The sequence below is a fragment of the Muscardinus avellanarius genome, assembly GCF_963383645.1.
Source record: "Muscardinus avellanarius genome assembly, chromosome: 8".
In the NCBI taxonomy this organism is placed as follows: domain Eukaryota; kingdom Metazoa; phylum Chordata; class Mammalia; order Rodentia; family Gliridae; genus Muscardinus; species Muscardinus avellanarius.
In genome coordinates, this window is record NC_137794.1 from 106,821,923 (window position 1) to 106,838,164 (window position 16,242).

General features: G+C 40.4%; 1 protein-coding gene across 1 annotated transcript in view; it reads right to left on the reverse strand.

Annotated features, from left to right (window-relative positions):
- The window catches only part of NOX3 (NADPH oxidase 3), a gene marked incomplete at both ends in the record, with an annotated part of 85,308 nt that overhangs the window by 33,105 nt on the left and 35,961 nt on the right, over window positions 1-16,242 (reverse strand). The window contains 5 exons of the mRNA XM_080700152.1: window positions 1,261-1,514; window positions 3,255-3,347; window positions 8,268-8,397; window positions 12,301-12,482; window positions 15,700-15,845. Coding sequence (XP_080556278.1) covers window positions 1,261-1,514; window positions 3,255-3,347; window positions 8,268-8,397; window positions 12,301-12,482; window positions 15,700-15,845 — 805 coding nt within the window. The remainder of the gene's footprint in view (window positions 1-1,260; window positions 1,515-3,254; window positions 3,348-8,267; window positions 8,398-12,300; window positions 12,483-15,699; window positions 15,846-16,242) is intronic.

A 16,242-nucleotide genomic window follows, 5' to 3' on the forward strand; every position in this document is an offset into this window, starting at 1 on the left:
CTCCAAGGATAAATCAGGGACATTTTATCTCTGGCTTACATCCCAAACTCTACTTTATATTTGGAAATAGAATCTTTGTTAAGGTACTGAGAGCCTTATTAAGTTGTTGAAGCTGGCTTCGAACTTGCAATCCATCTTCCAAGTACTGGGATTACAGGCCTGCACCACCCTACGTGGCTGAAATATTGAATTCTTTCAAACTGTTTCTGGTTTTATGGGCTTCCTGTTTTTTTTTTTTTTTGTGTGTAATCTTGAGTAGGAAGATAGAACCCTTCTACACCGTTTATTTAAAAAGAATCAAAGAGCTGTAATTTATACTGAACTTCTGTGATGTACACAGACTTTTCTGAATAAGGTGGTGTGGGTTGAATTTTATCTCCTTGTTGATATGTTGAAGTCCTAGCCCTTGGACCTTAGAATGTACCTTTATTTGGAAATAAGGTTGCAAATATAAAGAATCAAGCAAAGATGAAGTCAGACGGGAGCAGTGTGAGCTCTTATGCTCAATAAGAACACAGTATTTTTCTTCTGAAGACCAACCTCTGCGATTATCATCTAAAAACCTCAGACTGTGAGGGAAAAGAGCTCACAGAGTTGTCTTACTCATGGCAGGCCGCATATAATTAGCCAAGTGATGCTTTTGAAGCTGAGAAAGCAAACTGTTCTTTCTTGCTGGATCCTTGCCTACTTTTGTTGAACATTTGTTTTTTTTTTTTTTTTTTTCTTTTCACAGAAATGTACTCGCTTCTCCTGGAAGTTTCCTAAATTATACTTTTTTTTATATGATTCTCAATTTTTAAGAAATGGACTTAAAACCTGCGTGTGGTAGCTCCTACCTGTAATGTCAGCACTTGGGAGGCTGAGACAGGAGAATTGCAGGTTAGAGGTCAGCCTCAGCAACTTAGTGAGATCTTATTTCCAAATAAAAAATAAAATAGGGCCAGTGGTATACCTGAGGTATACCTAAAATACTCCTGAGTCCAACCCTTCATATCTACCCTCTCCCTCTCCCTCTCTCCCTCCCTCTCCCTCTCCCTCTCCCTCTCCCTCTCCCTCTCTCTCTCTCTCTCTCACACACACACACACACACACACACACACACACACACACACGCACACACATACACACACACACACAAAATGGTCTCAACCTACAACCGGACATAAGGATATTGCTGAATTTGGTGGCTTGTTGATGCATTGAGATTTTTTACTGTTTGCAATATTGTGACGTAGACATAAGAAAGCCATTGGATCTAACCTTGGCAGGCTGCTGAGCTCCTTGGGTGCCTGTCCCTCTGCCCCAAAGGCCTTTAATAAAGCTCCTGTCCAGTCGCCAGCTGCCCGGATGTGCACGCTGAAGTAGTCCTCCTGGGGGGCGGAGGTGAGGGTGAAAGGGTGCCATTCCAGGGGGGATATGGATGGGCACTGGATCAAGACGTACTGTCCTGGAGCCATTTTGAAGTCGCGCTTTTTCATGTGAAGCTCCAAGACTGCAGATGGGTGACTTATCACCTAAAGCACAGCAAAGAAAATGAACTTCAGGCCATCAAGGGTTTTCAAAAATTTTAAGTTGGCTTCTTTCAGTAAGGTGGAATTTATGAAGCCCATTTGCTATTTGCTTCCATGATGCATGCCACGGCTTTCATGTCTGGGTTGGAACTTGAGCAACAATGAAGTCTGTCCTTCAGAATGTGGCTGTGACATCTGGGGAGCTACACTTAGGTGACCTGTGATGCCCGCACGTGACTCTGTGTCTTCAATGACACAGGCTGTCACAGCACAGTTAACCAGTTCCAAGATATTATAAGCATATGGTGAGTACCACTTTTATGCTTAAAGTTATTAGAATAGCCATCACATTATCTCTGTGTTTCTAAAAATGTCTAGGAGCAGAGTGTTACTTTGGTCAATTATCTGCATCTTTTTTAACCTATTGTGAACTAGCCTGGGTATTTCTTCGTGCTGCGTGGAAAACATTTTTCTCTGAAATGTTTTATTTGCTTTTTTTGTTTTGGTTAGGTCTCACCCAGTGTCCTGTTGAGGCTCTGAGTTTTAGAGGAAGGGAAGTATTGTGCAAAGGCTTGAAAGCTTGGATAAAAGTGTATAACTCACTGCGCGTTCAAGGAAAGAAGTCATTTTCCATCATAGATTTCCATTTTGTTTTCAGAAAAAAATAAATCTCTCCAAGGCCTTATGTCTTCTTTTGTGGCCTGAGGGATTAGGGACCAAAATCTCGTATCTGGACACTGGGATAGTCCTTTCACATTCAGAAGAGCGTTTCACAGTCTTATTCACTAGCTATATAGTTCTCTGCCTTCTGATATTTGTTCTGATTCTGCTGCTAAATCGTCTCTCCAGAAACAGATCTAGAACCTTTCTGCGAGCTTTCCACTTTGGCTTTTGATACAGCTTAATAGTCTGATGTGTAGAAAAAGCTGAAATCAGGGAAATGAAGTGGTTGATTTCTATATATCTGCTTTCTTGAGGACAGTGAAAGGGGTAGAGTCTATTATTAAAGTTGCATTAGCTAGCAGTATAGGTTTGGTTAGCAGAGAATCTCTTCTGAGACTTAAAAACTAGGTGAGAAGTAGAGTAGTACTTTTTGAGTCTCCTGGATATACATTCTTAGTCTAGCTGTTCTTATTTTTTTCCAGCATGAAGTAAAAATTAAAGAATGGTGAGGATTGCTTGTAGGATTGAAAAGTACCACCACACTTCACTTTACTCACTAGGGTAGAGTGCCATGTACATATGTCCTTCCTCTCCATTTGGAACCCTGAACACATTCTCTCTCTCTGTCTCTGAAGCTTTCACTGCTTCCCCGTTCCCCGCTCAGTGGTCTCAGTTGAGAGTGTGGTGTGTGCTTGAAAATGCTTGTATATTATCTGCATGTTTGCTAAACCTATGTCTTCACGTGTTACAGGAGTCACTGTGACCAAGGTAAAGCGTACTCACTCCCCTGGCCTTTTGCCCCTAGAGAGAAACTGGAATAAAGAGAAATATAGATGATTCCAGTGCTGTAGCAGAAACCTTTATCAGAATTCTGTGTACCAGTCTGAAGCCCTGATCCCTGGCTTCAGAAAAATTAGTCACACTAAAAGATGCTCAGGATACAAGCAATTCTTAGAACAGAAGATGAGCCTTTAAATTACAGATAGTTCTGCTATAAAAGTGGCAAATTAAAACCTTGGGCTAATGAAAAATTTTCATCTGCACTCAGGCTTTTATTCAGACATAAAGTGAAGCACATACCTTGGTAATGACAACTTCTTGTCGAAATCGCCAAAACCTCATCATTCTCTCACATGCATACAAGACCATGGGGCCCAAAACCCATTTCCAGGCCTTTGGAGAGAGGGAGAGAGAGAGAGGGAGAGAGGAAGAGAGAGAAAATAAAAATAGAATCCAAGTATTTTCAATTTAAACTAAATCAGTATATAACATGATAGACTACAGGCATTTTCCTTTAACTTTGGCCCAGTTATCAACAAACAAGAACGTCTCCTTGTATTAAACACTATAACATTCAATTATTCCTTGAAGTCTATGAGCTTATTTAAGAGATTAAACTCTCCTATATTAGTTTTTATGCTTACTTGATCAATGATGCCTTTATGTAATTAGAAATAATTGAATTTGCAAGAAAATAAAGAAGCAGATTGATGTTTCTGTTACATATGATGGGGTCATAAATGGTCCCAGACTCAGCTAAAGTCCAAGGCCTTCAAAGCAATATTCTTCAGCCAATATAGGACATGAAAAATTAAATTAAAACATTTCAAATAGAAATTTTGGGGGCCAGCAATGCATTACAACCAGGAGGTCTGTTGGAACAAATACTAACATATGAAACACGCACACACACACACACACACACACACACACACACACACCCCACACACAAACTAATGTTGTCTATAATAAAATATGAAGCTAGTTTCTTAGCACTAAATTTTAGTTACAAGAGCAGAACAAAAGCATCAATAGTCATATGGAGAACTAGGACCATGAACATTTTAACTCTCAAGAATAGATCAGGTATAATGGTGATCTATCACCTCCCTATTGATGATGAATTTACCAGCAGACTACTGTTGCACCATGTGCTGTGTACAACACAAGGTGTCTCCCTCCAATAAAGAGGAAGAAACGGAAACTTCACATTTTTGAAGACTTAGATTAGGTTTGATACTGAAGAAATGGGGACAATTAGACTTGATATTGAATCATCCCACAAGGCCTATGATACTGTCTCTTACAAAAGAGAAACTAAAGTTCCATAAGATCAGATTTGTCCAGGGCCATCAAGATAATACGTTGTGCAGTGGGAGGTGAACTCAGGTGTGCCTGACCTCCAGTCTCTGTTCTCTCTAGGACTCTGGGCTGCCTCCCGCCAGGACTTACTATGTAATGGAAATGAAATCACGCTTCCTTCTCCTTCTGTCCTACCCTAAAACTGGTCCTGAAGCCTACCATGTAAAACAGTAGGAATGTATGGGCCCACTGAATAGCAGGTGTTAAGAGTTCATAGGAACCTATTCTAATTCTTCTGAGACTAGACTATCTGGTTTTCTGGGAATGGGTTTGGGTGGCCTGGGAAAGCAAAGATAGATGTCAATGAGCCAGGACTGGACCTCAAACCTTTGAAAATGTCCCAGTTTGGAACTCCAAACCCTTACTCTTCCAATAGTTTCTTGGAAGCAGGACGGGTGTGTCTTTCTTTTGAATTTAGATGTTCTCTAAATCCCTAGATGATGGACTCTTTTTTGCTTTGTTTTCTTATCAGTTATCTGGCTATTCTCTTAGGTTGACAGACCACAAATACTTTAGCATTATTTATTTTGAGTTACCTTTCTTATTGATCTATTTATTTATTTTTCTCGGCTCTGTTTGCCTAACACAGTTTTTTCTCACCAACATCAACCCTCTCTGTTTTCTTCCTGGGGGTGTCTTGTTTGCCTGATGAAGTCTAGATTTATGCAGGTACCATAAAGTACTTTGACCCACTTATTCTTTTCTGTCTCCCTGGGGTTCAGCAACGTGTTCAGAATTGCAGAGAGAATAAAACCTCTTGTCCACCTCCACTGAGGCAGTGAAAATGATTGGAACGAGAGAAGAGGCAGAAAGGAGAAGAATGGGCTCAACCAAGGGAAAGAAGCCTTAGCTTCCTTAAGCGTGAATAAATCAGGAAGTGTCATAAGAATTGGCTCGGGTGTTCACAGAAATGAGAGCAAGAATACAATCTTTTTCTATCTTGGTTTAGAAAGAGATTTGCAAAACACATTGTGTTTATGGATTTTAACCAACAATTTTCCACACCCAATTTGGAACACTTTGGACATCTCATACTTCGTCTTGGTGTTGTCAAGTCAGCCATGGTCTCTGATTTTTCTACAGTGATGAAATGGAATGGATTGTTTTTCATTTCATGATTAGTTGGGAAAGAGAATGTATAAGGTATTAACTCCTCTCTCTCCTCTCTCTCTCTCTCTCTCTCTCTCTCTCTCTCTCTCTCTCTCTCTCTCTCTCAATTTTAGTATGTAAATGGCTTCAGAAAAGATCAGTCAGTTTAAATCCACTGTAATTCTCCCAGAGCCTCTGGAAGTGAAGGAATGAAATATGGCCAGAGATTAATATTAGAAAATTGGGCTAGCCTTGACCAGGACAGAAAAGACTGAGTAAAGTCAGGGAGGCTTCACACCCCAGCTAGGTGGAGCCTGGCTCTGGGCTTGATGCTACCCTCCCGTACCTTTGGATACATTTCGGACACGTTTAATTTTCTGTTTTGTACAATGGAAAATGATTGAAGAACAGTATAATGTAAGTTCCCTCCAAGCTCTTAATTCTTTGTCCTAATTCACAGAGGTAAAGATAATATTGGGACTATATACTTATATATAGCAACAGAGAACTGACAAAATAGATCTTAGAGAAAGGCCAGAGCTAACTTTGTAGGGTTCAGAGAAGAAAGGTCATGGCCACAGAGCCAAGATCTCAGTTTTCTTGATGTGGTCTTTCTGGAAATGCCCTTTGTTATCAGAGGATAGAACTGGAGCCTCCTGAACCTCAATTTTCCCATGTATTAAATAAAGGGGCAGAAGTATTTCACATCAGAGTCTCTTTAATGTTAAAATGCTGTGTGGATTCTTCATTTTTTTTTTCTTCTGCAGGAAATACTCAGAGAGTCATGGTACAGTGAGTATTTTATGATAGAAATAAAACTATGTTGATTTAAAAGCAGCAGTAATGAAACTTGTTTCCTTCACTTTCGCTCCTGGTTTTTCATTCCTACCAGAAAATAAGAACATGCTGGCTTTGATTTTATTTTATGTGTATGTTTATGAATAGCCTCTTTTTCTAGACAATAAGATCTCCTGGGGCAGGCTCCACGTCTGTGAATCCTGTCTAGTGAAATGCAAGCAGGTGAATTGACTTTGTGTCACGGTGGCCCCTCAGCATTCACATAATTTCCTAGGAACTAAAAAAGTCAGCCTTCAGCTCATTATTTGTAAATATTGTAGTTAAAAGAATATGGTGCTTCCCTGGCTAAGGAGGACCAGGCATCTTTTAAGTCTGGATGAGCCATCTAGGAATCTGGAGCTGGTGCGCTGGTGGGTTTGGGGTAGAAAGGAGGACTCAGAGGTGCTGGGGAGGAGTCTGCAAGGTATGATCTCTTTCCTTGATGACGTCAGTTCCCACAAGATGATGTACAAAGCATTCTGTGTCCCGTTGTAGTGAACAGTGCACCACTGAAGATGAATGGATAGATGTTTTTTCAATAAAAACAGTATGAGAATGCACTCAGTTAAGAGAGGCAGAGAGGAGGAAAGGGAGCCTTGCAAAGACCAGTGTGGTGCGGTGCAGCGAGGCACAGGAACCCTTCCTTGTCCTTGGGATGCCTTTTCGATTCAGTGTCTCGGAGACATCAGAGAGAATATGGTACAGTTCAGCCAAGCGGTAATTGCACAGCCCACACACGCTTGGAATCAGGATCCATTAAAAATAATGGGAAAGAGTGACACCATGGGCTTGGGTGTGCAAGGAGGTGTAGCAAGGAGAGTTAACGGAGAGATGGGTAAGTTCCCCCCTCTTAATGATAATTAATGCCAGCGTGCACTGCTGGGAGCCGGCCCTGGTCTGTATTCATGAGGTGTGGGAGAGTATTGATTTTTTTATGGAGATGCTGTAGCTGAAAATTTTAGAGAGACATTCATGTTCCTCATTAATATGCAGGCTGGATAGTGGCTACTGAGAGTTGAGTTTCAGACAGAGACAATCTATACTGGCCATTAAAAGAACCACAGTCTAATGGGCACATCTATTTTGGTTCTCTCAGTTTTAAACATTTCTCCCAGTAGTGTCATCCTTAAAACCTGGTGCCTAATTTAATATATTTGAGGGTTTAACAAAAAGCAGTTATATTCTTCCTATGTTGAAGACTTAATTTCCTTAATCCCTACCATTTTTATGTTATAATATTCTGTTATCCCATTTTTCATGATACATATTTTGGGGCATATTTCTTCTTAATTTTAATCTACTGACTTCAGTTATTTTCTTTCCTGCATCACCTAGCTGTCCCAAAGGTTTGCTCTTCTCTGAGATTCTAGAGGAGACCAAATAAGATTCTTATTTCTCTTTATGTATGCCACCAACTATAAAGGCTACAACTTACCCAGGAAATCTTACTTTAGAGACATGCAGAGATTACTATCTCCTTAAATTAATTAAATCTATTCCTGGATAACATTGTCATTATTTCCACTTTGAGAGCCTAATTAAAACAAGAAGTAAATGCACTGACATCCCCATTTTTTTTGATCCCAAAGGTTGTAGAAAGAAAGAAGGTAAACTTATAAAGAGAGCATGATTCTCATCTGGTTGTAACTTCCTCTGAGGTCGAAAAGGGATGCTACTGGTTCTCAGAGTGGAGAAGGCAGTCACACAGTGGAACAAGCAGCCAAGGATGCTGGGAGTCAGAAAATGATTCCTCTAGAACCAGTATTGTGCTTGTATGAATCCCCACAATATCAGACATCCATAAGTAAATGTAAGTAGAGCACATTTCAAAGCTGAACAGAGTGCTTTTGGCAGGAAACCTCTTTTAAAATGATCCATAACTCGATTCCTCCATTAGCACACTTAATAAAGAGCTGGCTTTGTCTAGTGGTGACATGGGCTGTTCTTTTTTTCAAGCATATAAAAGCTATAGTTATCCTAACTGTAGGGACAGTTATTTTTGCAAGCTCCTGGGTTCATTCTTACCGAAGGTTCCTTGCCAGAAAATTGAGGCACGGGGCATGGGGATGCTGTCTGCCACTCAGCATACTGGTCTCTGCAGAAGGTGGTGTTGTGTAGCAGGAGACTCTCCGGAGTTTGGCCTCGAATAATCCGACTTATTTAAAAAATGCAAAAATATCAAGCTGATTTTGTGCAGTCTGGTTATACCATGGATACATATTCTACAGTGAGCTCTGAAACAACAATTTCATTTCTTGAAACTTGAGCTGTCACTCAATTCCTTCAGCATCTTTAAAAATAGGCATTTAAAAAGCTTTGGATAACTTTGAAGATCCCAGAAAAGAAGTGCCCCTCTGTGGTATCCTGTGCTAAATTGAAAGTGTCTATATTAGAGAATTCATAATGAAGGAAATTGTTTGAACACATCCTTTTGTAGACTGTTGAATTTAATTAGGTTTCATCTTGTCCTGATTGCTGATTTGGGCTAATTGGCTAACTTTGTGCTATTTGGTTCTTTTGCAGATTGATTTAACTTCTACCCTTCTTAGTTTGTTTCTGAGTGCTTAGAAGTTTTCAAGTGAATAAAGAAGTGCCCTGGATAATGGTATTTCCCCCGCCCCCAGTGACCAATAGCAGGCTCAGTGTTTGACAGGGTCAAAATAGGTCATGATGAAGTATATCTTTGAGACTGTATTGATATATTTAAGAGCAGAAAGAGAGGCCAGGTTTCATGAGTGGAGCACTGAATAAAGAGTCCTACAATCTTACCATGCTGTATTTGTCCTGAATTTGTTACTGACTGACTTTTGACAGACCTCTTGTCACCAGCTCCCAGAGTTACCCACTGATGGGCGGGTAGCAAAGCACCAGCCTGAGGTCATCTGGGCGTCGCTCAGTGGCTGGGGATTTATGACGAAGATGAATGAGATTTTGCTTCTCATAATAAATCAGACTCTCTGACTAAGGGACTTGAGGATATCACACAGACCTGGGCCCCGGGTACCCTGCGAAGCAGCCGTCCCCTTTTTGCATCAGAGGACAGCGGAGGTGGGAACAGTAATACTTTTGAGAAGGGTCTGGTGTCAGCCAGAACTGGCATGCTGGTCTTTGGCCCAGTCTGTTTTATGAAAGTTATCCAAACTTGACAACAACCTTTGAGTCAGAGAGCAAAACTATCTGAGTCTCCAAAGTGCAAATGATGCCTAGACATAGGGAGGGCCCACACTGAGTGGGAGCTGCAGGAGGGACTACTTAGTGAGGCCCTTTGTAACTCAGTGAGACCATGTTGCAAAGTAACATAAAAATGTTAGACAACATTTTTTCTCTCATCACAAAGAGGCTTTGGATCATTCCACAAATGCCATATTTTTAAAAAAAATTTCTGATGTCTCCATCGATGCCATCCCATAATAGGTAGATTAGTGGGCTTTAACACATTCCCGTAATCCTACTTTTACTTGGCATTTTGTGTAGAATTTGAAAATTACTTTTGCTGTAAACAGTAGCTGTAGAACACTTCAAGCTGAGAAGATTAAATGAGGCCCTTATCCCTAAATAAGCCTTTCAACTAGGTAGAAATAACTAAAAAAAATTCATCTTATAAAATGTTATTTGGATATTAAGAAAAATATCTCCAGCGAAGCACTGCCCACTGAAATCCTCCTGTGCTTCAACAATGCACCAGGGTGCACACACAGGGCACAGAGGCTTAGGGGGAGGCAGGCATAATTTCTGTGAAGAGGGCTTCCACACACCCATGGATTCTAAACAGCCTCAAGAGCGTGCCCCAGGGGAGGACAGCTCTGCATCTGGAGAAGAATTGGTGGCAGAACAGCAGAAATGACAACCTCTGGTAGAAAACACCGAGACACAACATCTATTCTGCCCTAGAGTCCCACACTCCCAGGAGACAACTGCAAATAGAAGATAGAAGATGATAGATAGATAGATGATAGATAGATGGTAGATAGATATAATTTTGTACTCAGGATTGAACCCAACATTCTACCTCCAAACTACACTCTCAGCCCTTTTGAAACAGGATCTTGGTAAGTTGCTGAGGGCCTTACTAGATTGCTGAGGCTGACCTTGAAACTGTGATCCTTCTGTCTCAGCCTTCCAAGTACTGGGATTGCAAGAATACACCACCACCACCACCCCTAGCCTCATGATACTTTTAAAATAAGGAGAATAGAAAGAAAGCTTTTAGCTGGTATCACCATAAATGTCAAGGTTGACTGAGAAGGTTATAGAGATCAGGTTATAAGGAGTAGCACAGGGAATGGCAATCCCTTAGTGGAAAATCCTCCCCTAGGGGTAGCTTCCTTTTACAGTGTGTGCATATCAAACAAGCTGAGGGGTGGTGGGATTCCTCAATGGGGCATAGACAGTGTAGAAGTGTGACCCCTTCTAGAAATGGGGGCTGACAAGGAAGGAACATCTCCTGTAGGGAGAGAGTTGGGGACAGCTGACCTGCCAAGGCACAAATTTGAAAGATTTTCAGTAGGACCTGGTGTGCAACATGGGGTCATCAAGGCACTTGTGCTCTGAGAACAGATAGCCCCTGGGACCATGCACCTGTTCTTCTGGTCTGTGCAGAAATGGAAAGGAAAATGGGGTCCATTGTGGCCCTCACCCTTTACTCAGTAGGAGAACTGGCTGGAGAACTGGGGAGCAGGTGAGAGTGCCTAGCTGGTGTAGGAAGTGGAGGGAGAGCTCTTGGCCAGCCAAGCAGGTGTTTGCAACACCACTGGCCACATTCTCATAAGGAATGAGGGTTTAACTCATGAAAAGTGAGGGCCTGTTAAGAGTAAAAGTTGGCTTTCTAAAACCTGGTGTCCCAGACCTGACCCTTCCATTCATTCATCTGGGACCTGGAGTTCATTGCTTCACCCTCAGAGAGAGCATCTGGCTTCTCCTTATGTAATGGGAGGATGGTTGTCAGGGTCAAATTGATCATGCCTATTGATTTCAAGTTTAAAAAGGAATCAATATATCAAATAATTAAAGGAATGAGCTTATTTAGACATCAATGAATGAATCCAGTGTTATTATTTAACAATTAAATAATTTAAAATATTATGTCTGGCCAGGCGTGGTGGCACACGCTTGTAATCCCAGCATTTGGGAGGCTGAGGCAGGAGGATCATGGTTCAAGGACAGCCTCGACTACTTAGTGAGGCCCTTTGTAACTCAGTGAGACCATGTTGCAAAGTAAAGACTAAATACACACACACACACACACACACACACACACACACACACACACACGGTGGCTGGGTGTGGGGGTATAGCTCAGAGGTAGAATGCCCCTGGGTTCAATCCCCAGTACTGCAAAAAAAAAAAAAAAAAAAAAAAAAGAAAAGAAAAGAAAATGTTATGTCTAAGGCTGAACACATTGTGGTCCCTCTATTATCTCAGGTGTTGGTGCTGGTCCAGCTTCCCAGTGAAGGGATGAACAGACTCAGGCAGGTATTGAATGATGTTGAATGGCAGACCAGCATCTCATGGGATGTCTGAGCAAAGAGAAAATTTCTGGCGGTCAGATGAGGAAATTAAGGCTCAGATAACTCAAAGTGTTTGTGCCCATCATTCTGCTGACTAGGGTAGAGCTGATCTAGAGTCCAAGTGGGATTGATCAATTCTAACCCTGACCCTTCATGCGCACTGGTCTAGTTGATGGCTTTGATTGATCAGGAGTAAAATCTGAGTGTAAAAAATATATCTCCTGACTAATCCCACATAAATTGAATTCCAGTAACAGGTACTGAATGAAACAGAGATCTACTGCCATCCACCATTCATTAGAATTCCTGAATCTTACAACGTGTCAAGACTCACTAACAGCTAAAAAAAAAATAAACATAATACTTTTTCACCTATGTAGCTTGTTTTCTATGTTACAGAAAGAAGTTTGCCATGGTGAATGCACATTTTCACCATGTAATGTGTGCTTTATTCACTACAGTTCAGATCCTGTCATCAAAATGACTTTTTAAGATTATTTTGACATTCACAGAAATAATAATCTTAACATATGAATGTGGTTTGTACTTACCCTGCTCCGTGGATAGCCAGACTGATAAAGAAGAGGATAAAAACATGGTGTGTGTACCAGAACAACTCATAGGAGAACTGTCTGACCAACTCCGTAGAAGAGGTCATGATCAAGACCAAAGCCAGAGAGATTGCCAGGCCCGTGATGCCTGCTATTGTCGTCAGCAACTCCGTGGTTGTGTTCTAAGAGCAACAAATGCCATGGTATTAATATCTTGGGACAGTTTTGCATTTTCAGGATCAGTACTTCAGGGTTTGTTTCCGTCAGCATTCTCACTGCTGTGACTCCAAAAAGCTGATGACAAAAACTTAGAGGAAGGAGATTTATTTGCTCACAGTTCTGGAGATTTCAGGGGCTCAGGTGGGATTGCTTTGGCCAAGTGGAATCTACAGAGACTAGGCCAGGTGGTGTCTACAGAGAGAAAGGGAGAGAGAGAGAGAGAGAGAGAGAGAGAGAGAGAGAGAGAGAGAGAGAGAGAGGGAGAGAGAAGGAAAGAGAGAGAGAGAGAACGAACATGAAGCAAGAAAGAGAACTGAGGAAGGGAGTTCAAGGGCAGACATTTGCATGGTGCCCAAGGATCTACACCCCCAGGTGTAGATCTACACCTTAGCAACCAGGGCCCATCACCAACATGGCTGCCTTGTTTATGTTAGGTATGGGGGCATTCTAAATCCAAACTATAACAGGATTCAAGCAAAGAGACGTCTCAAATGTTTTACTGAAAAGCATATTCGTCTTTGGGGTGGGATACAGAGCGAAATTTACCGAGTGATGTGTGTGCAGGTGTGAATGTATCAATTTGAATCTCACTATGATGTATAATCACAATGCACTAAAAAATTCCATAACAAAAAGAAGTGCATTAGTATCAACAAAGTCTAGACACAACTCAAGAAATGAGCTTCCTTACACTTTCTTCTCTTCCTGTCTTATGGTAGTCATTTATTTTGCTTGAATTTTATAAAACACTATGTCATTAATTACATTTTCTCCATTTGTATAATAAATTAATTTTCATGTCAAAGTTACTATTCTCACTTGAAATTAGCACAAAATATAGAGAGAACATTTTAAGATGAAATACTGCAAAGTAGACCCCAGGTTTTAAAGTTTTTAATTTTTAAAATAAAAATGTGGATCACCATGCTTAATTGCATTTTAACATTAATAAACACATTTTTTTTGGCGAGGTCCCTCAGGGGCATTCCTAATAAAGCAGCTGCGCACTCTGTTCCCCTGGTGACTATTTCTTGCTCTTGCTGTTTAATTGGAAAGACCATGACTTGCATTTCTTCCACACCATCCCAGGAGGCCTACAGGAAGAACTGATGAATCCTAAGTGATCAATAAGGTTACAGCTATTCTTATTTGGTATACAGCCCCCAAAGGCCAGCATTCTGACCCATGAGTGCAAGGGACAGTTAAATAGCTTTTTAGAACATGACGCGCAAAGCATTCGTTTTATTGTGAGTTTCCTAAATTCTTGCCTCGTCATTAGCATTCATGTACTGTGCTGCTATCGTTGAGCCGACCATGAGCTCAATAAACTCACACTATATCTTTTGTCAGTAAAACCTCATTAATTTGGGCTGCTTTGAGATCTGGAGGTAATTTGGACAGGGACTTCCCCATTGTTTATTTTTTCTTTATAAAGCAAAGAGTGAAAATAAAACTGAAAAGAGTGTGTCAAAAACATTTAAAAGATTTTTTTTTTTTGCACGTATGCTCAGGCCTTTTAGAAATCCATTTATAGAATATGGTGTGCTAATTTCAGATCATCCTACTTTGACTATTAAAGCATATTTCCTCCTTTTTGCAATGCATTTATGGAATGGTTTGAGTTGCAGTGAATCCTTAAAGTAACACCATTGCATCTCCTTCAAAATGCTGTATAATGTGCACTCCAAATGCCCCAAATTAGAGGGTGTTTTGAGCTTAGTTAGTACTTATATACTCTATTGCTTCTAAATATTTTAAACAACTGTGTTGGAAGCCACTTAATTATCTTGCTTAATTGCTTTAAAAGTTATTTATGATAAATGTTATTTATTATATAATCTCTTCAAATTGTTGAGATTTATTCTTGGGTCTGTGTAGCAGTGAATTTTCCAGAGACTTGGTGTGGAAAAGAGTTGACCTCAATAAGTGCCCAGTGACATCAAAAGCATTTTCATCTCAGGGCACCTGTAGTTCTGATTTATAACTGTGAAATTTTTGCCTCTAATTGCTGTCAGTTAAGAAAAAGCAGTTCAACCTGATCAATGGCTCCATAATGAAAATCATCTTAGGATAATTAGGAGTTTGACATGGAAGAATTTCTTCCAAAATAGACCTGAGTGTTCCTTCTTCAAATAAAGCTGTATGAGCTAAATGGTCACTTACAGAGATGGCCCAGATAATAACAGATTTCCAGATAATAACAGAGAGATTGCTGGAATGTGTTGCCTTCAAAGGCTTTTCTTGGGCAAGATTGATTTTTTTGTTTTTTTGAGTCTCTGCAGATGGAACCCAGGGGCATTCAACCTCTGAGCTACACCCCTAGCCCTATTTTTTAAATTTTTGATTCTTTACTTTGAAACAGGGTCTCACTAAGTTGTGGAGAGTCTCAGAACCACGATCCTCGGGTTTCAGCCTTCCGAATGCCAGGATTACAAGCGTGTGCCACCATACCTGGCTTATGCAATATAGATTTTTTAACTTGGTCGCCGTGCTGAACACATATTCCAATATGGTAGGACATAAAAAAGGTTTAGATCAGCCAGAGAGGTGGGATGTTTGAAGGGCGTGGGAAGTCTATCTCTGAACGTGGATTGCTGAGGCGATGTTTTGGTTTTCTTTTTTGCACCTCACAGGCTCTACCTCGCTCTGCTTAAAGGTAATTAGCATCAGTGGTGTCACTAGCCGTGCAGGTCTCATTATGAAATTAGCTTCTTTGCCCAGTGTCTGATTTGGCAGATCAGCTATTCACATGTGTGCCAAAATATGAGGCACAGGAGAAGAGATCCAGAAAACAATTTGCAAATTGAAAATGAAGACATCCAATTTATAATCTCTGGATTTAGACAGCACTTACATTCTTTACAAGTCTAATGTCTGTGGAAAAAATCGGATCATAAGCAGCTTTTAAAATTTAAAAATATCAGGGCATTAACAGATGACTACATTTCTTAAATTCTGCACTTACATATTTTTGCTACAAATTAAGTTGCATATGTTTTTCTCCTGGCTTATAACCTCCCGGTAACATTAATGGTTGAAAAAACAACTTTGTTTAAAGAAGGTGAAACTGATATTAGCATTCAGCAAGAATGTGCATCCAGCTTTTGAGACATATTTTTTCTGCTAAAGGGATGGGAAAAGGAAGGATTTATTTTTTTTTGGTGGTGGATGAGAACTCACTGTGTGGAAGGTCCGGATAGGGTTGAGGTAGCTCTCATTTGGGGTGTTGCCAAGTTTGGAAAGTACAGCCAGCAGACCCTCAGCATCCTCCGACTGGCTCAAGTGGAAGCGCTCCAGGTTGAAGAAATGTGCCACAATGTGGATGGCTAAGGACGAGGAGACATTAGTCATGGGACACACACCATATGGAAATTGGCCTCTATAGTTACTCAAAAATACTATGCTGCTATGCTCAGGTTTCTTGGTTTTGTAATCTCTAAGGAGAAGTGATTTATTTATGCACGTTTCCCAGTATCTTGAAGGAAGTGGATCAAACATTTCTGAAGATGGGGTATCGGGTACCACGTTCACTTCAATTATAATGAGAAATAACTGTCAATTCATCATAACTTAATTTTAAACATATTGTCATTCTGAAAGTGGAATAGGCATTATGGTATCACAGCATAATTGCATATGATATAATTCTTAAGGAAATATGATATGTGGACAGAGATATAAACATAAGTAGACAGAAAGCATTATTATAAAATACTTACATAA